Source organism: Mytilus edulis, chromosome 10 (assembly GCF_963676685.1).
Source record: "Mytilus edulis chromosome 10, xbMytEdul2.2, whole genome shotgun sequence".
Taxonomy (NCBI): Eukaryota; Metazoa; Mollusca; class Bivalvia; order Mytilida; family Mytilidae; genus Mytilus; species Mytilus edulis.
In genome coordinates, this window is record NC_092353.1 from 46,901,858 (window position 1) to 46,927,386 (window position 25,529).

Below are 25,529 nucleotides of genomic sequence, written 5' to 3' on the forward strand. Positions count from 1 at the left end.
TAATTCAACAGTTCCATTTCATGCAAATTAACAGAAAAGTTTATTCCTAGTAATGTAAACCTACTGGAACCCCATTCCAATCCCCATTTAACACACATTGTGTCTTGACTATATTTTTGTTTGCCTATCCACACCACCTTTGTTTTGTCCAAGTTCATATGGAGACCAGACATTTCAGCATATTTTTGGAGTAAGCGAAGAGATGCATCTAGAGATTTAGGTGTACCGTCAAGTATTATTGATGTGTCATCTGCGTATTGGGAGATAAGATATTCTGTGTCATCAATTTTAAATCCTTTAATTTCTTTGTTCTTTCTGATTAAAATTCATAGAATTTCAACACATAAAAGAAAAATATAAGGTGATAAAGGATCCCCTTGTCTACAGCCTCTTTGAATCTGAAAGAAATCTGATCAGTTTTGGGATACTGATGAGCTTATATTTGTGTAAAAGGTCTTTATCCAAAGTTTTATAGAGGGTCCAAAATTAAAAAAGTATAATACTTCATTTATGAATTTCCATGATACCGAATTAAACGCTTTTTCAAAATCTATGAGAAGGAGAAGGATTGGCAAATCATTTACCTCTGTATAGAATAAAATATCATATATGAGACGAGTGTTTTCTCCAATATCATGAATATATCTTCCAGGAATAAAACCTGTCTGATCATTGCTAATAATAATGGGTAGAACAGATTTGATACGCTCTGCTATACAACTTGATGCTAGTTTATATGTTGTATTGAAAGACTTATTGGTCACCAATTTTTCATAAACTGTCTAGGTTTATCACCTTTTGGTAAACAAGTAATAATACCCTGTTTTTGAGTTATTGATAATTCCCCCCCTTTTGTAACCATAAATTATAAATCTGAAAACAAATTTTCCTACATCTGTCTAAATGAATTTAAAGAATTCATTTGTAAAGCCATCTGACCCTAATTTTTGGCCTCTTTTAATATTTTATCTTGTTTACAAATTGTCTCCCCGTTTTCGTTAACTAGTTTGGGGATGGTTTTATTTATAAAATGTTTAGTTTCCATATTAAAAAAAAAACTAGTCTAGATGGCTTTTTCCCTTCTTCAATCCATTGCATTTTTGACCTGATATAGTATCCCCTCATTTTTTCTTTCCTTATTATTCTAAGATCAGATTTATGGCGTTCAATTTCATTTAATATTTCCTCTGTTAAGATGCTTTCCTCTAATTTCTGAATTTTTTCTGATAATATTTTTTCCTCTTTATCTCTTTCCTTCTTTTTATAAGATGCATAGGAAATAGTTTTTCCTCTGAATTCTGTAAGTAATATTTCTAAAAAAAAAGTTGGTCATTTATTGTAAAGCGGATGTCTAAATCATTTATTTCTTCTATCGTTTCTCTATTATATACTAATGATGCATATTGGTCTTTTACTTTAAGTATAGTGTCTTTTATAGTTTTGGTGTATTCAATATCATGTAAAAGTGAGTTGTTAAATTTCCATAATCCTTTTCCAATTATGAAATCCTTCATCTTCAGACTTAGTATTATTGGGGAGTGATCTGATCTATAGCTGTTGTGATTTTGTACATCAACTACATTTTGATAAAGGTCTTGGGATATTAAAAAGAAGTCTAATCTTGCTTGTTTTATGGGATTAGCTTTTCTCCATGTGAACTGTTTTAAATCTGGATTAATTTCCCTAAAGGGGTCTGTTAAATTATAAAGATCTTTTAAGTCTAGAACTTTCTCCTTAGCTTTTGGGTTATTAATATTTTGATAGTTATATGTATCAAGACTTTGGTTTTGTACTAAATTATAGTCTCCAGTTATAACAACTGATGGATTGTTTAAAGTTTCTCTCATTCCACTCAGTTTTATATAGAAATCTGGTGTATCTTTGTTTGGACCATATAAGTTTATTAGGGTCATTCTCTTTCCTTCGATTTCCATATCAATTCCTAACAAATTTCCTTGATCGTCTTTTTTTACTTTATGTATTTTATACTCAAAGTTTGTTGTCAATAAAATTGCTACCCCTCTTTGATTCGTAGCAAATGATTTAAAAATGCACTCTCCTCTCCATAGATTTTTTATTGATATTTCATCATTTTCTGAAAAATGTGTATCTTGTCAGCAATATATATTACAGTTTTTTTTATTCAAGATAATCAAAAACATCTCTTCGCTTCTATATTGAATTAAGACATTGACAGTTGTATGAGAGAAATTTTATACTATTATTACTCATTTTAAAGTGATATTTCTATTTTAAAAAACAAAAATATGTATTTTGTTAAATGCATAAAAGAAAACCAAGAAAAAACACATACAGCTGTGAACTTAAAGTGTGTGAATGTGAAAATATCTTTGAGATGTCTGATCTCACCTGCCATGTCTGAGAAGAATTCAAATTGTAACCAGAATACACCGACAATGCTGCATAATATATTATAAATTACTGTGCCGATAACATGAAATAGAGAAAAAAGACATACAATTTGTAAAATGTAAAAATAGAAAGAAGAAAAAAATTAGATCATATATAATCAAAAAGAGACAAAGCAAGAAAATTAAATAGTTAAAAACAAATTATGTTGTTCAAAAAGTAACATATCCACTATTGTTATATTTTCTTTTAAATAACAGAAATGTTGTTCTCTATGTGTGATATCTTTATCATTAAAACTAGCTAGAGATGATTATCTCCCTTACATCATACATCAATATAATGATTTGTGAGAGTCATTGATTGATATGATAGTTAACTCAGTCATTTAAATATATATATATATATTTCTTATATTAATTTATCCAAATATATATCCAAATACATTGTAGTAAGGTTTGTTCAGAAAGTTAGAGATAGTGAAGAAAAACAATTTATTTCTTTTTTATTTCAAAAATCAGCCATCTATGTATGATTTGTGTGTACAGAGATTTCACTCTTTTGCCCAGCTGTATATGTTTTAGAGAGAAAGAAAGCTGGTACTTTATGCATTCAGGTTCATAGTGTGTTTACCCGATACTTAATATTTCTTATCTTAAAACAATATATAGTTTGATTTTGACCAGACTATAAATAGTGCATGTATATATGTAGTCAAGAAACTTGCAAAGTAGTGGCTCTTGTTAAATGCACATGTTAAACCTAAGTACAGCAAAATAGCACTTTATGGTTAAAGTGAAAGCTAAACATACAGCTTAAGGAAGCATTAAATTATGTTAGAACAATGAATAGCATTTCAAAAATCCTGTGAAAACTAATAATTCTAACAGTATATTTTAGTACATACATGTATCAAGGAGGAACATGGTTGGTACATACAGTACTATGTAGTCTTAATTTTGTTAAAAGGGTGCAGATGCTGATTTAAAACATACTAGGTAAAGAAAATTTAAAGTTTGAAATATCAACAATTTAGTCCAAAGAATATATCCCTTTCAAAGTCCAAAACACTACAAGTTTAACACTTTGTGTTTGTTTGACTTACGGCGTGTTGTTGGGTTGTTGTCCCTGTAGTTCAAATCTCACAGGATTGATCATTATGAAAGCACTAAATATTAGAATGCTAAATTATTAAGATCTAAGTTTATTTCTTTACTCATCTATAGATAATGTTTACATTTTTTTCCTTTTTACTTTTCTAAAACATCTGTTTTTATAATGGACTCATTAAATAAGGCATTTTCTTCAGTATTCGGGTCTTCCTGTATGTACCAAAGAAGTAACACATGTATTTATGGTTTAAACTAAAGAAGAGAAAAAATTAAGCTTAAATAATAAGACTATGAACTAACATGCAGTCTATGTATATATATACATTGTACTTTATGATTGCAACTTCAAACAAAAGCATAAATGAAAAAAAAGCACACAAGCAAAAAACCAATGCACAAGCAAAAACAAATTTAATGCAGCAATATACTTACTGACAAGCAAGTCCTACAAAAGGTTGAACAAATTTAATATGTAAAAGTTGTATGATAAGTATTTCAGTCATAGAAACAACAAAGAAAAAGCACAATATACTATCGTGTAGCCTGTATTTACAGTTTCTATAACTAGTCACAGTCATACATGTGCTCGTATCATCTCACACAATTAATTGTTTTGCGCGTGTTCCACACATCCTTTGAATTGAGTCGTGTTTCTAGCACCAGGACTATGCCTCTTACTTTTATTCTGGTTTGTAATTTCTCGTCATTTCTTATTTTAAATGCAGCTTTTGTGAGATCATTTCGTGCCTCTGTCATTATAATAGGTAAATCATCAACTATTCTGATTTTTTATTTGCAACTTTGTATGCATTTTGCATTATCAATTGTTTGTCTTCGTAATGCATAAATCTCACAATAATAGCATCTAGTCTTTTTTGGCCAACAACTGGGGCTCTTGATGGGATCCTGTGGGCATTTGCAAGTTTGAAACTCTCTGCTTTGAACTTTTCTATTCCCAAATCTTTCACAAAGAAATTGTCTACAACTTGCCATATGTTTTCATCTTGTTTTTGTTTTATACCGCAAATGAGAATATTGTATTTACGCTCATGTTTCTCAAGAAAAGGTTGATTTTTTTCAATGCGAAAAGTTTGTTGTCAAGGTTTTTTTTCAGACATTCCTTTTTTTCCATTTCTAGAGTATTGAGTTGTGACTCTATGTGCCCTATACCTCTCTCTAGCTCGTTATGATCTGTTCTAAGCTTTTCCACCTCAGTTTGTGTAGTACTAAGATCTGACCTTACTTGCACCACATCTGACTTGACCTCAGTAATTAGATGTTGTTCGACAGAGTCTAGCCTTGATGTAAATAGTGTTACCTTTGAATAAATACCCATGACAACAGACTTAAGATCGGCATTAGCTTCTAAATTTGCCATATTATCGTGTAGTAAACCTGACAAGTCCCGCTGTAAACAATCAATGTTCTCACATCTGACGTTGATTATGTAATCATATAATTAAAGATATTTACACATTATTCTGAATTAAAGCAGACGTAATTTTAAGTTGTCAACTGTTTACATTGTTTTTTCCCGACAAATTACTTTTTCCTAGTGGACATATTACTTTTTTCTTTAGCTAGTAAATTTCGTGGGTGCCGCCATGACAGGGGCAGACCGATTTACTTATCCCTTTCTTTTGATATTTTGCGATATTTCTAGTTTTCCAGATAATCCATTTCGTGATTAAAAGCACCGTATCTAGAATTTGAGTATAAGATGCATCTGCATTAATGAACCCAAAAATGATACTTGTTTCCGATTTTTGTAATTTTTCGATATTTAATTTAATGAACAAAATTCTCCTATTTTCTCAAAAATTTCCCGCCAAACCTCTTCCACCAGTTTACGATAAATAAAAAGATGAAATAGTTATTCTTTTTCATTGCAAAAGTGACAGTTTCCGTTTGAGTGATTAATTTTTTTTGTAATTTTTCTCCAGTGTAAATTATATTATGTAGTAACTTCTATTGAAGTTGTTTAGTTATCCTGTTAGCTAAATTCTTATTCAAAGTTTTCCAAATGTATTCCAATGGTAGTTCATTCCCAAAATGTAAATTCCACTCAAACTTACTATTTGGAGCTGTATTATTCTCATAAAAGTATCTAATATCTTTAAGGCATAATTTTTTGGCATCAACGACAACTCAATTTTTTATGAATTGGCAAGTATTTATCATTTTTATAGAGTCTGTTTTCTTGTAAACGTCAATTTGTTGAGGTGTTAACGAAGATTTAATGCGGCTATATTGTGCTATCCATTTCCTTTTATCTTTAAGACTGTTAAAAATATCAAAAGAATTTTTATAGGATTTTTTTGTTTAAGTTCCATATATCTTTTATTTTTTTTTTATTCCACTGGAGGCAAATTTTGCATAATATTATGCATGTCCCTTGAACTTAAATTTACAATTGCCGAATATATTTTCTCCAAAAAGGTCCTCTTTCGTGACCGATTTTTTTATTTTTCTGTAAAAAGTAAAATCACAAAAATACTGAACTGCAATTCGGAAAGTCCATAATCACATGGCAAAATCAAATAACAAAACGCATCAAAAACGAATGGACAAGAACTGTCATATTCCTGACTTGGTACAGGCATTTTCAAATGTCAGTCCAGGAAATTAAAAATTCTTTATAATATTTGGACATTTGTATTTGCCTAAAACATGTAGTGTCCGAACAAGAACATATAATTACGTTAACTAATATTTTCCTATTGCATTCCATTTTTGTGTTTTTAAGTTGACAATACTGTACATAATTTTCACCTGTTTTGATTTATTAAAGTCCCTTAAGTTGATCATTCCGATCTCCTCTTTTTCTTTCGGTAAACAGCACACTGTTCTTGCGATTTGATTTGTTTTCCCATCCCATATAAAGGACCACAATTATAAAACTATTTATTTGTTTTTCGTATATATCCGGGATACCTCTCATTTCAATTTCGTATCCAATGACAGACAGTACAAAGGATTTGATAATTAGAACTTTTCCCGTAAATGTGAGATCTCTTGATTTCCAAACTTCCATACAGCTTTTTATCTTATTTATTTTTTCTAACAAAATTTGATCTAAGTCCAACCCATATCCATATTGTACCCCAAATGCTTACACAGGACGCTCAGACCATTTAATTTTGTTAAATTTTGGTTTTTTATTTCGCCACTTGCCTTAATACATGCCAACAGTCTTTTCCATATTCATGTTAGCCCCCGAAGCGTTTTCGTACAGTTTTAAAGTTTTTAAATGTTTCTTCGATATACTCTTCGCTTTATTGACTAACTAGTTTTAAAAATAAATTCAGAAAAGAATATCGAGACCCTCACAAAATACTATGTATTGATTTGGTATAATGTTGTGTAGTTATAAATACAGATAGTATCTAAGTGATACTTAAATGTATACCTGTGTAACATACAAATACCACATTAGATAAGCAAATATTCAATGTTACTCATGAGACATATGGGTGTAGGTATGTGTTTTTTTTATTACTTTTCGTATAATATACATATTTACTGTTAATATATTCAGAGGGAATATGGTATACCAAAAGAAAGCCACTACAATGTAGTAAGTCGGATCTCAAATAGTGGATAATAAAACATTGTTTTTATTGATAAAAACTAGGGTGCATAAAACTTTCTGGAATGTGTGCATGTATTTGTGTTAAACAGTTAAATCTGTTAAATCTCATTTAAGAATAATATAATATAGACAACAATTAAACGAATGACTAATTGCGAATTGGCATAACATGGCACGGTGTTGTGCTTTATATAAAGAGACTTTCACAATATGTTCATGTTTATATATTCATCATGTTTATTCTATAGTGATTTTCTAAATTTAAAAATTGCAACGACAGCGATTAATGTTTAGTAGTATACTAGTTCTTTGATGTAGCACCATTTCTACTGATTATTCCAATTTAACTAACATCATCCTGCTGAAAAGCGAACCGTGTATAGCATTTGTGAATTTATCAAACCAAGACTGTTGATGATTTACTATCACATATAATACATTACAGGTTAACGCGATAAAATATAAGAACGTACAACTATGTGTTGTGTTCCAAATGGGGTCAAAATTTTAAAAGAACTACGGCCTTTTGTACGGTAAATCAAATCTCGTTGCCATTATCAGATACAGATTATCAGATATCAATTTTTCAACTTTGATTTTTTTTTAATTCCATATTTCGATTATATTTCAAATGAATAAGAGACATGATGGACGAACAAAATTGTTATATTCTAAAGATGTTTTTTTTTCTTATTTGGATGAATCAATTCCCTACAAGCCTTATCCACAATGTTAATTACGTTTTTTCAGATATTTTGCATCCAGTTAATTAAGATGTTTTTTATTTGTTTCAGAATAAATTGCCTGTTAGATACATATATATACACCGGACAGGTAAACTGAATAAACTGTTAAGTTAACGAACATATAGGACTTACTCTATGATTATTATCATATTAACAATAGTTAAAAGCGAGAAGCTATACTCAGCTTTACCATGTTTACTGAATAATCTCTTTTCCATTTTGATTTTAATAAAAAATTGTAATCCTTCATTGATGTTGAATGAAGTAAACCTTGGAGAAAGTGTTCCAAACATTATATTTTTTTAATTTACAGAAAGCATCGACAATGACATCAAAAACACCAGCACTTAGTATTGAAAAATTAAAAAGACATTTTCTGGAATGCACCATTTGTAAAGAACAATATGACGTCGAGGAAAAACATCCGCGAGTTTTGCCTTGCTTACATTCTTTCTGCTACTCTTGTTTGGGAAATTTGATAAAGCAGACGAAAAACACATGTCCAATCTGCAATTCAGATTTCGGAACTGAAAATATAACACCTGATCTTTTTCCAAAAGATAATACAAGAAGAGATTTATTAGATTTCGTTCATGCTGCAGACGAAAACACTTTCTTAGCTTGCGATGAATGTGATGAAAATGAAAAATCGGTGGCTCGTTGCAAGGACTGCTTCAAATTTTTAGGAGAAAACTGTTTGAAGGCCCATAAATCAATGAAAACCTTTGCAAAACATAGAGTGTTTACATTACGGGATGTCACCTTTGATGTTAACAGTATATCCGATTTCCGAAGTGCAGGAATATGCTCTAATCACGACGAAGTGCTGAAGCTTTACTGCGCCGGTAAAGAATGTCAGGCGCCCATATGTCATTCATGCTGTCTTACAAGTCACATGGACGACCAAAACCATGTTCGCCGCAACATAGATGAAGTTTACAGTGAGAAAAAGGATAATTTGCTTGAAAAAGGGATAAAACTGACAAACATGTCAAACGAATTGGACCAGCTGTCTTCAAAAGTAGTACAAACTGTAGAATATCTCGATGAAAACTCAAAAAAAGTTGAAAATGAAATAACCGCCATTTTTCAGATAGCTATAGAAATGCTTCAACGTCGTAGAAATTATCTTATGGAAGAAGTCAAAGGAATAAAAAAGGATAAAGAAATTGTGCTCCAAAAACAAGAAGAAGAAATTTGCTTTTTGAGACAAAGCATAATTGATGCATACGAATTTTTGAATCAATCTTTAGCGAGTAAAAATCAAGCTGCATTTCTAATTCTTTCAAACACGATAGCAGAAAGATTTGATTATCTTCTCAAAACAGATTTCAACAAAGTACCAAACGATGATAATTTGATAAACTTCCGGAAGTGTAATTTAGGAGCATATTTTCAATTAATTGTAAACATGCTTGGTTGTATTGCTTCAACGACAGCATATGGCCCAAACACTGTCGTAAATATTCCTTGCACAGTAAAACGAGACGCGGTCTTTGATTTAGAAATAGATTTCTACGACTTTACAAATTCTCAGATTCCAGAAAAAATAATAGCGACGATCACACTTTTTGATAATAAAGATGAAGTCATAACAGATTGCGAAGAGAAACTAATGATCGAAGATTGCGATGGAAAATACAAAACGACATGTACAATAGCAGACGGCACGAAGAGTATAAGTAGAATATGCATCAAAGTTAACGGAAATGCTTTTCATTGTATCAAATTAGATACAACAGTTAAAGACGGCGTAGAAGATTGTACTAATGGAACAGAAACTAAAGTTGCTGAACAAGACATGGACACTGGACTGTCTATTCAGAAGAAAGAATATGCAGTCACTGAACATAAAAATGAAGATACATACCCTAAATATAAAGTAGAAGAAAAATTAACTGAGCATGCTCAAAGCAATTCAGCGTCTAAAAACGGAAAGGGGGATATTCTTACAGGACATGTAAAAGGCGACACAGATTCTGAGAGCGGAAAAACAGATACACTGTCTGGTGAACAGACAACACTTGATTTAAAGATTGAGGAGGAATTAAGTGGTCCAGGAGAGGAAAAGATAGGGAAGATGCAAATAAACACCGAAGGGCAAAGTATGTATTGTAAGGAAAACTCACATTGTGTTTACTATACCTGGTTCAATAATAGATAGAGTGCAATAAGAACCTTTTTTAGTCTAAAGTATTTTTAATATAAGTCTGTTTCCAAATAAATGCAAAAGGGATGTCACAAAACAGCTCTGAAGTTAAGAGAAATGTCCTTCAAAGTGTATTAAACAGAGAGAAACACATATATATTTTTTTTATATTTTTTACAAATTTTGAGGATACCCCAAAATATAGAGCGCATGCAAGCCCCCAATAATTCACATCATATTTGTATACTTCAACCTTATAGGCATATGATGCTTTGGTACAAGCATCCGCTTCATAATTCCGATGTTCCTATGTGTGTGAAAGAATGCAAATTAGTAATTTTTCAAAGTAAATTTGAAAATGTGTTAGTAAAACCTCCATAAATATACACACTATTTTACAAACAGTTTAAACTTTCCACATACTCAACTACTATTTCTAAGCTACATTAACCTGTAATAATTCACTTATGGAGATCAAAAAAGGGTCATGAGTTCAACTCCTCATTTTCCACATGTATATTCAAATCAAGAAAACTAAAAAACAAGTAAGTGCAATCAGTGAAAATAAGCTTTCATTAAAACGTCAATTCAGTTTCTTTGAATAATAAAAATATGTATAGCGAAAATCTAGCACAAACACACAAACAATAAATGCATCTTAGACTTAGTCATTTACGTTATGTTATAATTATAAACAGAATATAAAAAAAAATAACCAAAATACCGAACTCCAAGGACAGTTATAAACGGAAAGTCCGTATCAAACAGTACATTCAAAAGCCAAAACCGAATGAATAACAACTGTCACATGTCTGACTTTGTACAGACATTGTCTTATGTAGAAAAGAAAATGTCGGATTAAACCCGTAATAGCTAGCTGAACCTCTCATTTGTATGACAGTAGTACATTTTTGAATTATATTGACATCGGTTTTGAATTATATTGACATCGATGTATTAACGAAACAAATATACACAATAGCTTAAAATGTCAAAATAGAAGTACAACAGTCAACATTGTGTTATAATCAATAAAAAACAAGCGGATATGTAATTGAGAAACACAAAGTCATATAGACAAAGAAAATTTGTCTATTCAATAAAACGCTGTGTATTAAACATACCCTAAGCCCTTATTCACTCATTTCTTCTGGGAACCATATCAAACCTGTAATGTTGCATAACGCATAATAAACTATTTAGTAGTTGAAATAAGAACTGTCCTAACATTTGTATGTTGGTTTTTTTCTGAGGTAGGAATGACATCAGTTATAAACTATTGAAATTACTGAAACAGGAAACTTTGAAACAAACTAATTTCATTAAGTGCTATAAAGGTTTATGTAAGAGAAGGCAAAAAATATAATATGATTAAAAATCAGTTTAAATAATGAAATTTGTCATTTAATTAATGATATTTGATAAGAGATTGTAACTTAATAAATAACATTTTTGAACATTATGTCATTGTAATTTGATTGACTATGTTTACAATATAAATGTAATGCAATGGAAAAAATCTAATGTAATCTTGATATAAATACAAAAAAACATTGCAAAATAATCCTTTCCCAGTGCTTATATTTACCCATTTTCCTATTTAAATATGTTACCCAAACGATAAATGACATTGATTTGCAATACTCGGGTGTACTAAACATTCAAAATCAGACTTGGATTTTAGTTATGTCCATGAGAACACATGGCCTTCTTTCAGATCAAATGGTCAATAGTCAATGGTCAATTATGATTGAATGATTGCATGATAAGGCGAATTGATCAAAAATTGAGTAAATAACAGGTGAGTGCTTTGCTTGGGAATCTTCGTAACACCATTCTGTTACATTTATTTCATGTTGGCATTTATTACGTTCGATTGCATATTAGTGGGATTCGTGTTGCCCAGTATTTACATGTCAATGTTGTGTTGTGTGTACTGTTGATTGCATATACCTTTGGTATATATTTATTTTATGACATGGCGTTGTCAGTTTATTTTCGACTATGAGTTTAATGTCTATTTAGTGTCTTTCGCCTCTATTTTTGTAACGGACAGTTTATTATTATTTTTTAACTTTTTCCTTACCGACTTTTATCCTCTTTTCGACATCCACAATAATATAAAGATTGGTGTCCGTTATCTGCAATTTTTCAATGAACATAAAAAAATATAGCGCAAACATAGTACTGTGTTCTCAATATAATATATGGAAATTGATTATAACGACATACAAAGAAGCTATTGCGTAAATTTGGTCGAAAAGTGGAAGTCATTGTTGCAAATGTTTAATGTCTTTGGAACGTTTTCGATTCACCTTCATGATTTGTTTGACTGTCAAGAAATTTATGTTTTAGAAAGAACAATGATACAATATTAAATCAGGTTTACATAATAGATTTCATATTTTATACATTGTATATTCTCGGTTTTCACCCAAGATAGCACAGCAAATAGCTTTAATTCATTCGGTTAATAAATATTTAGATAAGTATGTAATCATTCATTGATACAATGATATATTTTGACAAGTATGAAATAACAAGTGAAAACATTTTTTTTCAGGTAACATCAATACTGACACAGTCCTTGACGATTTTAAAGCATTTTTTGGTAACATATTTAGAAGTTTAGTTAAATGTTCAATATACTTGTGTATGTCTAACAAGTTACTGACGGCATAACATATTTTGATTGAAAACGATAAAGATTAATCGTTTGTTTTTTTAATATGTGTTTTATGACGGAATTTTTTTTAGGTACAGCAATATAGGGCATTTTGCAAAAAAACAAAACTTTGAGTTTTTAAAATGTTTGTTGTTATAGTTAACCAAGTAAAGATTAACCATGTGAAAGGTTAGCTTATTGGCTCAATTAAAAAAAGACGAAGAGATCGATGTCATTACAGCTGATAAATCAAGTTCATAAAACTCTTTATAAAAAATTCAAACTCTGAAACTTCTTTTTCTTTTGTGAACTGGATGTTAATGCCATTCTATTCACGTTCATTCTCTGTGAATTGCGAATCAAGAACAAGGTCTTAAAAATATAACATATTTTCCATTTCTGCAAACAAATTATTTGAAGTGGAAGAAGAAGCATGTAATGGACAAAACTAAGAAGATTTGATGTGTCTCATAGTAGATGAATTAGTTCAGTACGGAGCTGTGAAAGTCTGTCGTCTCTAGATCATAAAACAACAACTTTTATCAATTGTGCATTCGAAATTAACGCTATCCAAACCAAAAAAACACTCACGTCATCAATTTCAAAGATTCAAGTTATGACAATATAACATGTATGAGAAAGAAAGTAAAATCATACTATGTATTAACAAAATGAACCTCAATTGATTTCAAGAAATATTAAGTGCATTGCACATTAAACCATATCTGATATAAGTTTATGCTAAACTTTCATGTTCCATAATTTTAAGAGTTGAGGAATCTTTAAAAAAAAATATATATATATAATCACAAATGATTTTATTGACCCTGAAAAATCAGGGATTCTTCATAATCCCTGATTTTACAAATTCACTGTAACATGTACAATAAACATATGGAAAGCCAATTTTTTACACTTTGATTTCAAATGAAACATGTACTTTTTTAGAAAATATAATAAATTTAAATTCAATTTCAAAAGACCAAGTAGAAATATCGTTAGGTGAATTTGATAAAGAATAAACCAGCCCGTTCATTATAGCTTCTTCATGTGCAAGAATATGTTTATGCTGGTATATTTAACTACAAAAGTAGTACGATCGATGCCCCTAATTATATTCCGTCCGTGTACATTTACGTCAAACATTTGTCATTTTGAAATGAAAAATAGATTTTGAAAAAAATTGCTCTAATTGGTTTGGTAGATGTAACAAAAATCTTTTGAATTCACTTCATAAAAATTATTTCCTTAATGAGATTTGAAATTTGTAATTTTCATGAGATAACATTTTTTGATTTGACGGAAATATTCCAAAAAATAATAATAAGTTTGCGTTTAAAATTATTTAATTTTTAAACAGTTAAAAAGAAATAATTTTAAGCCATGACGTTGTCAGTTTATTTTCTATCTATACGTTTAACTCTTCCTCTTTTAAAACATTTGCATTTGCTTGTTTTAGAAAATATACCATATTTCAATTTTATTGTAAGAAGCAAATATTGAAATTGCTGACCTTAAGCGTTTTTAATTTGACTTTAAAAATTGAAAAGTGGAAAATGCTCCAACATGGAGCATTGTTCATTTTTTATTTTGAAATTCTGAATTGAAAAATTAAAAATGCTCTAACGTAGATTATTTTTCATGTTACTTTGCAATATCAAAATTTGAAAAATTATCCAATCTGCATCATTTTAAATGAGTAGAACGAGAGGAAATTTGTTTCAATATAGGTGTTTTAAATCGACACCAATTTGAAAAGTTTTACTTTTTTTGTATTTTTTCCCCTTATTTAAGCAAAATTTCTTGAAGAACTTGTAAATGATGTTTAGATGTGCACTGTGTGGTATCAACCAATTTCGAACATGAGAAGTATACTGAAAAGTACGGTAATGACCACAAATATGTGAATTTTTATTAAGTACTTTACCCCCAGAACACACGACTGTATATCTACATGTGATTGGAACACGTCAAATATCCGTTTATATATATGACAAGATTAAAAATGGAAATGGAGACTCTGCAAAAAAGACTACTATCTTACCAAAGAGCACAAAACAGCCGAAGGCCACCACTGAGTATGCAATATAGCGAGAAAATCCAGCACCCGGAGACGTTATTCAGCTGGACCGTAAACAAAAAGATGTTTCAATTAAGTGATTATGGACGTCATACTTAATTCCGAAATATATTATAGAAACTAAAATCAAAAATCATACAGGACTTTATATACAGCTAACAATTGCAAGAGGCTCCTGACTTGGGACAAGCGCAAAAATGTGGCGGGGTTGAACTTTTTCTTTTTTATATCTCCCCCCTCAAAGAAAAGCAAAGACACAGGAATACGCACAGTAAAACTCAGTTGAAAAGAAGTCCGAGTCCGATGTCAGATTAGGTAACGTACGTATGTGTATTTGATTATAACGAAAGCAATCTCTGTATTGATAAAGTATTAGTACATCCGGGTTTTCTGTATCGCAAACTAGTTATCATTCACTTAATAATCGGTACAAGGACATCATTCGCAAATAAAATATTAATCAACACACAGCCGTTATTCAGCTGGACCGTAAACAAAAGATGTTTCAGTTTAGTGATAAGCGACGTCATACTAAACTCCGAAATATATTATAGAAACTAAAATCAAAAATCATACAAGACTATATATATAGCTAACAATTGCAAGAGGCTCCTGACTTTGGACAGGCGCAAAACAAAGTATAAATCAACACGCAGACATGTTATACGTTTAGGTTTTCAATCTAATCTTACACGGTAATATTCTACACAAAACACCAAAATTTCGGCATTCGCATCAAAAGCTAACTCTGATACTCTTGTCAGTTAATTACGGATGGCATATTTTTGGTATATATATGTTTTTAATCATAGGGTCTTTGCATTGTAAATAAACAAATTTATTCTAAAACAAGTTGTTGGCATGATAGATATTATATGACGATATGAGACTAAAACCCTTAACGAGAGGGATTGTATTAGATTTGCATATGACATTATCTTTGAATCAGACTAATTTAGGTCTGGAGCGGGCATGTCAGTAAGTGCTACAAGTCCGCAATTCCATTTATGTTTTATTTTTCAGTTTGGTTAGTTACTTTTGTAATCTATTCAGACATCTGACTTTGAGTTTTTCTGTGCGTGTGGTTGTGTGGTTGTGTGGTTGTGTGGCTGTATATTCTATATTGTTTAGAAGTATTGGATGATCTCACAAAACATATGTATGTCCAAGTCAAGAGCCACTGGTTTTTGTGAGTCCTGCTTGGTTTTGTTATTCAATTTTAATTCATTTAATTCTTATAGTTTGGATTTTAGTGTGACTTTCATTTTCACTGAACAAGTATATAATATTTTAGGGGCCAGCTGTATGAAGTACGCCTCCGGTTGCTTAATTTTCTCGCTGTGTTGAAAACCAATTGAAGCCTTGAGCTCTTTTCTGCTCTTTGATCGGGTCTTTGTATCTGTTACACGTTCCACTTTTCCATTTGCAATGTTATGAAATATATATAAGGATATTTGGCATGTTCCAGACACATGTTGGTACAGTAGTGTGCGCTTTGCGGGTACACTAGTTGATAAAAGTTCACATCTTTTTGGTCATTATTGTACTTTTCATTCTGCTAATCATGTTCGGAATTGCTTGATACCTCACACAGTGCATACATTTACATCATTTAAAAGTTATTCACGACATTTTGTTTAAAACAAGAAAAAAGAAAAGGAAACCGTGAAACATTTAAAGATAGTGTCGATAATTTGAAAATTTAAAACACATAAATTGAGACAAATTTTATTTCATTCAACTCATTACAACCAGACTGGATCAATTTTCAAATTTTAATATTGCAAAGTAAAATGAAAAACGTAGAGCATTTTTCATTCTTCAATTTATAATGTCAAAAAAAATTTTCAATTCTAAAAGTCAGAGTTAGAGCATTTTATCATTTTCAATATTTGAAGTCAAATTGAAAAATTTCAATAGTTGCCGTAGAATGAAATTGAAAAATGTTGGGTTTTTTTCTAAAACAAGCAAATGCAAATCATTTAATTTATCCAAACTGTTGATAAAATAAATCATTTTAAACAGGCAAACTTATTATTATTTTTTTAATATCCTTGTGAAATGAAATATTGTGATCACATTAATACAATAAATGATTTTTCAAAAGTGACTTCAAACGAATTTTGTGACATGTTTCACAACAATTAACTTTGAAATTTGTAGGGTATTTTGTCCGTTTAAAATGACTGGCCTTAATATACACGGTCTATATTCGACATCCGGACCATTTTAAACAGAGTCTTCGGCAATATTTAAAATCAGAATTTATATTTTTGTGTTCTGTTTTAAGTTCTAACAGCAACTGTATGTCTTTTTTGTACACTGTCGAAGTGCCACATCAGTTATAGTCCTACAATTAACATTTCAAAATATAGTGTATTTCGTTCAAACGCCCTTTTTGCATCTTTGGATGAGCAAATCGGCTTTATTCGTAGAATCTTTTTGTAGAGCAAGCTCTTACTGCATTGTTAAGAATGCAAGGTATTGATGTGTGTATGTAGACTTGAAATACAGATATGTTAATACATATTTGGAAATATGATTCCAGACTTCTCAAATGTACATGGTGTAGCTTTTTAATGACATGTGATCTTTAAGTCAGATATTTTATAAGTGGTTAATTTGGGAGGGGTGAGCGTCTTTGGTATATCGCATAACACTGGTGTATTCAATTTTCGAAAGCATATAACATTAAAGTAAACAGTAAATAACAAAAATACTGCACTACAATGAAAATACAATCAGAAAGTATTTCGACAATTCACAAAATCTAAAGCTCGAACATATCAAACAACTGGAAATTAACTGTCATAATCCTGACTTTGTACAGACATTTTTTTATATAGAATATGGTGGATTAAACTTGTTTTAATATCTAGCCAAATCCATATTTTGTTAATGCATCATTGTCAATAGAATGGACATTGATGCAACTGTCGTACAAGAGAGAGGTTTAACGCTATAAAACAAGGCTATATCCACTATTTTCTACATTTCAAAATGCCTGTACCAAGTTAGCAATATGACAGTTGTTGTCCATTCGTTTGATGTGTTTTTTTATTTGATTTTGCCATTTGATTAGGGACCCTCCGTTTTGAATTTTCCTTGGAGTTCAGTAATTTTGTGATTTTCCTTTTTACTTGTATAACAGTTGCATACAATTTCATTAAATTGACAATGATGTGTGAAAATTACTCTACTAAAATTCATGTAATCTTATAAAAGTCAATTCACATCATACTGACAAAGAATATGTATTTAAACTTATATTCACTGTTTCTATTTTTGATATTGTTGTTGGTTTTTGTATACTTCCTAGGCGTTTATGTATATCTTAATTATCTTCTATAAACCCTTTATATATACGAAAAAAAAGATGTTTAAACTGGTAACAAATGCAGTATTATGTTATAGTCATATATATTTTATCTTTTCAGATGACATATCTAAACTAGAACTTAGCAGTAAGTACAATGAAAATACAACCAATCAACGTGATATTTGAAATATTAAATTTGTAAATTACAACGAGGCATGGAATGTTAGGATTAGTTCTACTAATAGAATCAATGCCTTTAAAAGCATTAAAAGTAACAAAAACAAATATCAAATCGTCAAACCACCAAATTACGTATAAGAGTTTTCTAATACATGTATGTTGACGAAAGATATCAACAACCATAAAGGGAGCTTGCATTTCAATGCGAATAATGAGAGTTTAAGACATTCTTTTCTGAATCAAACATTTCGAAGATCAGTTATGCGTTCAATATCTAAATATGTGGGAAAACTAGTAGAAATATGGCTAAATGTACATCAAATAATTCAAATAAATATAATAAGACAGTTTTAGCATTTCATAATTTATCTTTAATTTTAGGTTTATTTTATTTAGTTTCAAAATATTTTATTTTCATATTATTTGTTTTTCATAATAAAACTTTATTTTGATGGAAAATCTACATCACAAAATATATCGTTCATAGTCTGAAGTTGTTTTGTAAGTTAAAATGTCTTTGTCTGGTAGAACATGTAGAACTTGATGATTCATGGTGACAATTGATGATGTCATATTCATTTATAAAAAGGATTGTCAATTGTGTCGTTAAAGACATGATACTTCAAATTAAAAAAAAATATGCATATGTTTACTAAATGGCTAGTTTCCATTGTAAAACTTATGTACTTATACTTTTTTTCTCAAGAAAATTCTATAATTTGTCCAAATTTTGAAGAAATATACTTTTTTTAAATTGTTTGCTTCCAGTAAATAATACGCCGATATGTTTCTGTATGGTGGGAAGTCAGCGTGGCTTTTCTCGTAAACATCCGGTGATCTGTCATTGAAATAAAATATTATCTTATTGTACATATTATACACGTGCTGAATTTCCATGCTTCTTTGCGATAAGGTGGCAATCGTTAAACTACGACTTTCACCAGTCACTCATTTCATGACTTTAAATTAAGGTAGCACAATACAAAGATTATTTTACTTCCAATCACTAACCTTTGAAATGCTGTAACTTTCTTATGAATGCATAGAAAATAATAAAAGAGGTTTATATAGATAGATAAAAGATTAATCTTTTAAATAAATGCAATATTTTTATTATGCAATCATTATGTAATCAATTATTATGTAATTAGTGGCAAAATCTGGGTAAGTTCACTTGATTGAATTTAGCTCTATCATCTCTTTAACTATACAGAAAATTTTAACGGAATCTTAATCAACACATCATGGGCTTCAAAAAGGTGTCTCAGATTGTCTCTATGGTGTTCCATTCTCTCATAAATCTCTAATTAGTGTAAACATCCTAACCACATAAAAGAAGATAATGTTCAATTAGGTGTAAAATTTGATCTATACATTCTATCTGAAATCTGAGACACCCTTTTGTAGATAATGGCCATAGGAACAACATATAATAAAATCAACCCTCTGGGGATACCTATGCAGAAGCTAATTTCATTTGAAAGAGGAAATTTGGTGAAAAATATTTTAGACACATTTAATATTATAATTGGTTACATAATTGTTGCATAATACTAACATTGCATTTATTTGAAAGAGTAATCTGTTAGCTATCCAAAACTACCAATTTTATAAATTTTCAAGCATTATTAAGAAAGTTACAGCATTTTAAAACTTGGGAGTTGGAGTTATAAAATCTTTGTATTGTGCTACCTTAACGCATCATAACTCAAAAATGTAAATAAAAAAGTTAACGGTGCAAACATTTAAAACTGTGCGGTTGAACAAAACACAAAGCTGTTTGGTTATAATCTAAAGGGTGATTTTAATATTGATAACGCCGTAATGTTGCAAGGGTTGGTACAACACTGTTATATCGAATATACCTAAAAATTAAAGCGTGTTACAAATTGTGAAGGTTCCATCTACTCGTTCGTAGTGGAATAACATGCGGACTGGTCACGTTAGGAATATCTAGTTGACGAAGCGCAGTTATCATCTGACTTTTTATTAACTGGACTTACAACACAGCTGTGCTTAGAAACTCAAAATACAGGAAATTAAATATCAATTTCTTTCCATGTAAACAAATACCAAAAATAGTAATAACAACACGGTTTCATAATGATGTTATAATCTTATTTCAGGAATATATTACCTTAGCCGTATTTGGCACAACTATTTGGAATTTTGGGTCCTCAATGCTCTTCAACGTTTTACTTGTTTGGCTTTATAACTATTTTGATTTGAGCGTCACTGATGAGTCTTATGTAGACGAAACGCGCGTCTGGCTTATTAAATTAGAATATTGGTACCATTAATAAGTATTAAGAAGATGGCAAGCAACAGAGACAGTATGCATATATGTCTTTCAAATATTCAATATTGATAATAAATAGTTTATTGAATTCTATTGGAATAAATACTTTTAGGCAAAATATCCAAAAATGTCAAGTATAAAAGTAATCAAACATATAAAAGCAACCTCTTCTTCTGCACCTCAGATAAAGGTTACATGTAATTCCGAAATACTAAGAGGAAACATATGGCATAAATACACACTAGTTGAAAGTGTCGCAGGCAAAATTCAATAGCTGTTTCTAACTGATTGTATTTTTCATTAGATGGTGATATGTACCAAACGATGCAAGTATTGAAAGATGTGGGTGGAATATATATTGTGTCATTTTACCCTGATAACAAATTCACAAAGAGACATGAAGTACTACCTGGAACTGAATTCCATACATCATTCGGATTCAAATTCATGTCTAAAAGGAGTTTGTTATTTGATTTAGAAGTCGGAAGATATGGCGACTATATCTCACGAATAACAGTAATGAATTGTAAAGAATGCAAAAAAGTATGTATGAATATAATTTCTGAAGATTTTCAAAATATAAACCATCAAACAGTGTGTCTCCCTGTATGGGTGTATATTAATCGAAAAAAACATTTTATAGCAGTTTTTCAAGAGTACGACTTGTACAACGGAGGAGAGGATAAAACAGTGGTTTTCTCGACGTCTATAAAAACTGATGGTGTTTATACGTGTACCGTTAAATGTGAATGATGAAGAAATTATGTTTTAATAGAAGACATAAATTGATGATAAAGTGTCATATCAAACCTTTGTGAATTGGTTTAATTTTCACTGTATTTTGTATTGCTTTAGCATAGTCAAATTTGTGAATATAGAATAAATTTCTTTATATATTCAAACAGATTATGAAATAGTTCAAATATTAGAACCAGCTTTATCTTCTGTAATTAAGAATAATCAAATTGCTGAAACACTGCATGAAGATAACATTTTGATAGTCATGCGTACATTCAAAAGTATAGTTATCTTTTTAATGTAATTTATATCTCAATGTGCAAACAAACAAAACATGTTTGTTGTAATAAGAATAAAACGTTACGTACTGTTAACATTATGTTGAAAATAAGCTATGTGAATTTTTAGTGATTTTTATTCTATTTTTTTCTTTGCAAAGATTTTCAGAATCATGTTATACTCTGCCTACCCATTTTTCAATGAAAACCTTTGTGATTGCAAAATACACGTCTTGTAAATCTAAATTTTACGAATGGTATCTTTGATGTGTTTTCCTGTCTAAGTAGATTATTAATTAATAATTCCAAACATAGTTTAGAATAAAAGGTCAATTGTTCATGAACAATTGAAAGGTCTTTCTTTTTTTCCTTTATCGACAGCCTTCTTAGTTCAAAAATGTATGGTTGCTATGGATTTTTATGTCCATAACAAGTGGTTGTTAAGGACAAAACAATCCTAAGGATAAAAATATTACTTCCAGTATTAAAAATATCACGTGTTTTATGTTGTTGATAGGGACCCTGATCTCTGACCGTTTGACCAAATTTATAGATCTTATTATTATGAACATTTTTGCAATTCAAAGCTAACCTCTTTTGAGCAAAAAACATCATTTCGGACCCGAAAACAGTTTTGGTGCCCTAGGTTCATAATTGTTGGTCCAATAGTTTAAGACCCAAACAACAAATGTAGATCTTGCCATGACAAATATGTTCTCCGTTACATTTCATCAGCAATCTTTTACGGTTATTGAGTAAATCCGATAACAAGCTAATGTCAAAATCTAGGTCATGACCTTGACCTTTGGTAAATTTTCATGGTCACGAGAATTTATGATCATTGGTGAAGATCCTAGGTGGCTACAACATTTCCGAGTTTTAGTGGCCAACCGCTATTGGTTAATTTCCAACGGGGCATAACCCTACCAATGAGTCGTTGAATGTTTTCGATCTAAATGTAACGAAAAACCGGGGTCTGTTCCTGAACAAATTCCACCCTTGTTTTGTTTCTACCTGTTAGGGTTACGGAGCTAGAATGATAACAAGGTTTTCGGTTTTAAGGGAGATAACCGTTATAAAGAAAATGTTACGGGGTCGTGCCCTAACCAGAAGATAGCTTTTGGTCAACCGATAATAGATACCTTATATCATTTTAACACTCGCGTACTTTTTTGGGGAAATGTCGTTAAAGTTTTTGTGGAAAGAATAATAATAATAAATATAAATCAATTGTTTTAAAAAAAATATGTTGGACAGTCTATCCACTCTGAGACATGAATAATTGATTCTTTTCATTGATTAATTGGTTGGTTGATTTGTTGGTTGATTGATTGATTGATTGATTGAAAGTCTGCATGGCATTCGCACTCTCTTAGCGAGTCATAGGACTTAAAGTCGATATCCTAACCGACGACGTGGTCGCGAACTTATACATCCTGCACTGCCATACAGAGAGCCTAATGATATCCTAATGAATAAAAGTCTATATGTTGCACTTTGTAAATACAGCTGTTTCTCAAAACACGCCTCTTTGGGGAGATCTTGAATTTTCATAGAAAGTTAATTTTGCTTACATACTGGTTCCCAGTTATGCTCTCTGTGTTCCATCTCACAGAGACATAACTTGGGAATGTTACCAGTAAATAAACATGTGCATATTGTTTACATTGAAATCTGTGGTAACCTTTCATTCGAGGTAGGGATAGTTAAGAAAATTAGTGTTAGTTTAAATAGGTATATGTAATATAAGTTATGTTTATACATAGTTTGATTTTCTTTACACTCAGTGGTCATTATTTTAGGATTTTTCCAGCATGTGTATTTTCTTTGCTGTTGAGATGAAACAGATTTATTATTATATATCAATCAGTTAGATGTGAAGTATATCACATGTCCTTAACAGGAGGTCTAATTACATCAGTTCCAATACAAATATACATGTCTTGTTAATTAGTGACCACTTGTGGCATTTGTCTTCCTTTGTCCTTTGTTTCTTGATACATTAATCTGGGTGCAGTTTTAACTCCTCCCACTTAAGAGTATCCCATTAAGAAGTTGTGTATTAAAAACCTGTGTATGCTGCCTTGAGTATCCATTTATTTAAATGCAGATTAAGCAGTTATAAGAATAATCTTGGCTCTTATAGTGTTTTAGCTAAAAACTTGCACAGACTTAGTAGTAATTAAAACCATCAAAAACTGTTCCTTTTAGAAAAGGAATAAATATACAGCTACATAAATTATGTCAGCTTATCTGCCCTTACACAATTTTGTTAGAATATATACAAATAAGGAAGGAATTTTCTCCTACTAATCAAACTGATCCACTTTTCATTACCATTGATAATAAATCTCTGGAGAGACAATATTTCATCACTTGTATTACAAAGTACTGGATATATGTGGTTTCAACTCAGGTCATTATAATGGTCATAGTTTTAGAATAGGAGCAGCTACTAGTGCTGGTAAGGCAAAAATAAAAGATCACTTGATAAAAACATTAGGGCGCTGGACTTCAGATAGTTACATCAGATACATTAGGGTAACGCCAGCATCTATTAAAACAGCTCAAAGTAGGTTAGGTAGAATTTAAGGGAATGCTCATTTTCAAATGCTCCATACGCATGTTTTTTACAGAATTTCTCTATGATATTGTTTTTGTTTGACAATTGAATTTGATTTTGTGTTATTATTATGTGATTACTTTTATTAATATTATTTTTTGTTCATGCCTTTATTGAAGGTACCCCTCCCTTACCTTACAAATCCTTTGGGACACTCAGCTGTTACCATCTGTGTTATGAACATTTATGAAATTTTATCACTGGTTGTTTTAAAAATTTCACTCATCCCCCAAGAATTTCTGGAGATAAACTGTCAAATTTCATACAAATTCATTCAAACACCAATTCAACATCAACACTACTAGGCTTCCTCATAGCCTCCTTATAGGCTTCCTCATTGTCTCATTATAGGCGTCCTCGTAGCCTCATAGGATGATAGCCTCTATGCATGATAGCCTCATAGGCTTCCTGATACATGTAGCCTCATGCATTTATTTTTGAACCATCGTTCCAATTGGATTGGTGTGATGTCAATCCAGGGGTCTATACTTTGCTACTTGTCAGTATGCACATAGCTAGGCTCTTGGTTTAAACATGGAGCAAAAGAATAAAAATTTTAGCTGAGTAGGTTCCCCAAGGGCCAAATTATAATTGTAATGTATATATATAAAAAAAAGTTGTAATTTAATTATGATTTATGTTTAATTCAAACATGGATACCAATGGCATTGCTACACAATATTTCCCAGGAGTTTATTTACAAAATAGGTTATAGCAGGAAAAATTAGGTTGATAATAATGTGAGCACTAAATCCTTAATTTTACATACCATGAGTTCGAATGGTGTGTTCTGAAAGAAATCAGGGGTAATTAAATTATTTAAATTACGATGAAATTACTATGAACTCATTATGTGTGACTTTGAGGATTTTGTTCACTGACACATTTATTAGCAAAATTGAAATATAGGGCAGAAAGTTACATCAGGATGGTTTAATTGTCAAGTCAAAGGAATTTGCAAGAAGATATGAGGTTGGATGTTTACTTAGGTGTTAACACACATTTCCCTATTACATAACAGACTACCAAAGAAAAGATACAGTATAAACAACAGACAATTAAAATAAGATTAGTACAACATCACATGAAACAGAAATAAATTTACCCTAACAAATATTTACAAAGATCAGAATACAATGCAAACATACAGTCAGGATTCTACTTCGTCAAAATTATCTCCCCATTACCCCAGTTCATTTTTCACAATCGTAGAAATGGAAGCCATTGTAGGGATGACGCGCTGCCAATTTTGCTCTCGGAAACCGATAAATTTATCCACATTGCACCATTACGATCCTTATTTGTCAGTTGTATTTTAAAAGACAAATGTATCAACTAGCTAATGAGCATCAGTTAATGATCTTGTCTGCATTGATTC

The 25,529-nt window shown here is 30.6% G+C and overlaps 1 protein-coding gene across 1 annotated transcript; it reads left to right on the forward strand.

Moving 5' to 3' along the window:
* Positions 1 to 8,137: 8,137 nt before the first annotated feature.
* Positions 8,138 to 9,984, forward strand: LOC139492112 (E3 ubiquitin-protein ligase TRIM33-like). The gene has a single exon (XM_071280252.1). It carries the CDS (start codon positions 8,146 to 8,148, stop codon positions 9,982 to 9,984), a length of 1,839 nt encoding a protein of 612 aa, XP_071136353.1. The 5' UTR covers positions 8,138 to 8,145.
* The last annotated feature ends 15,545 nt before the right edge of the window (positions 9,985 to 25,529 follow it).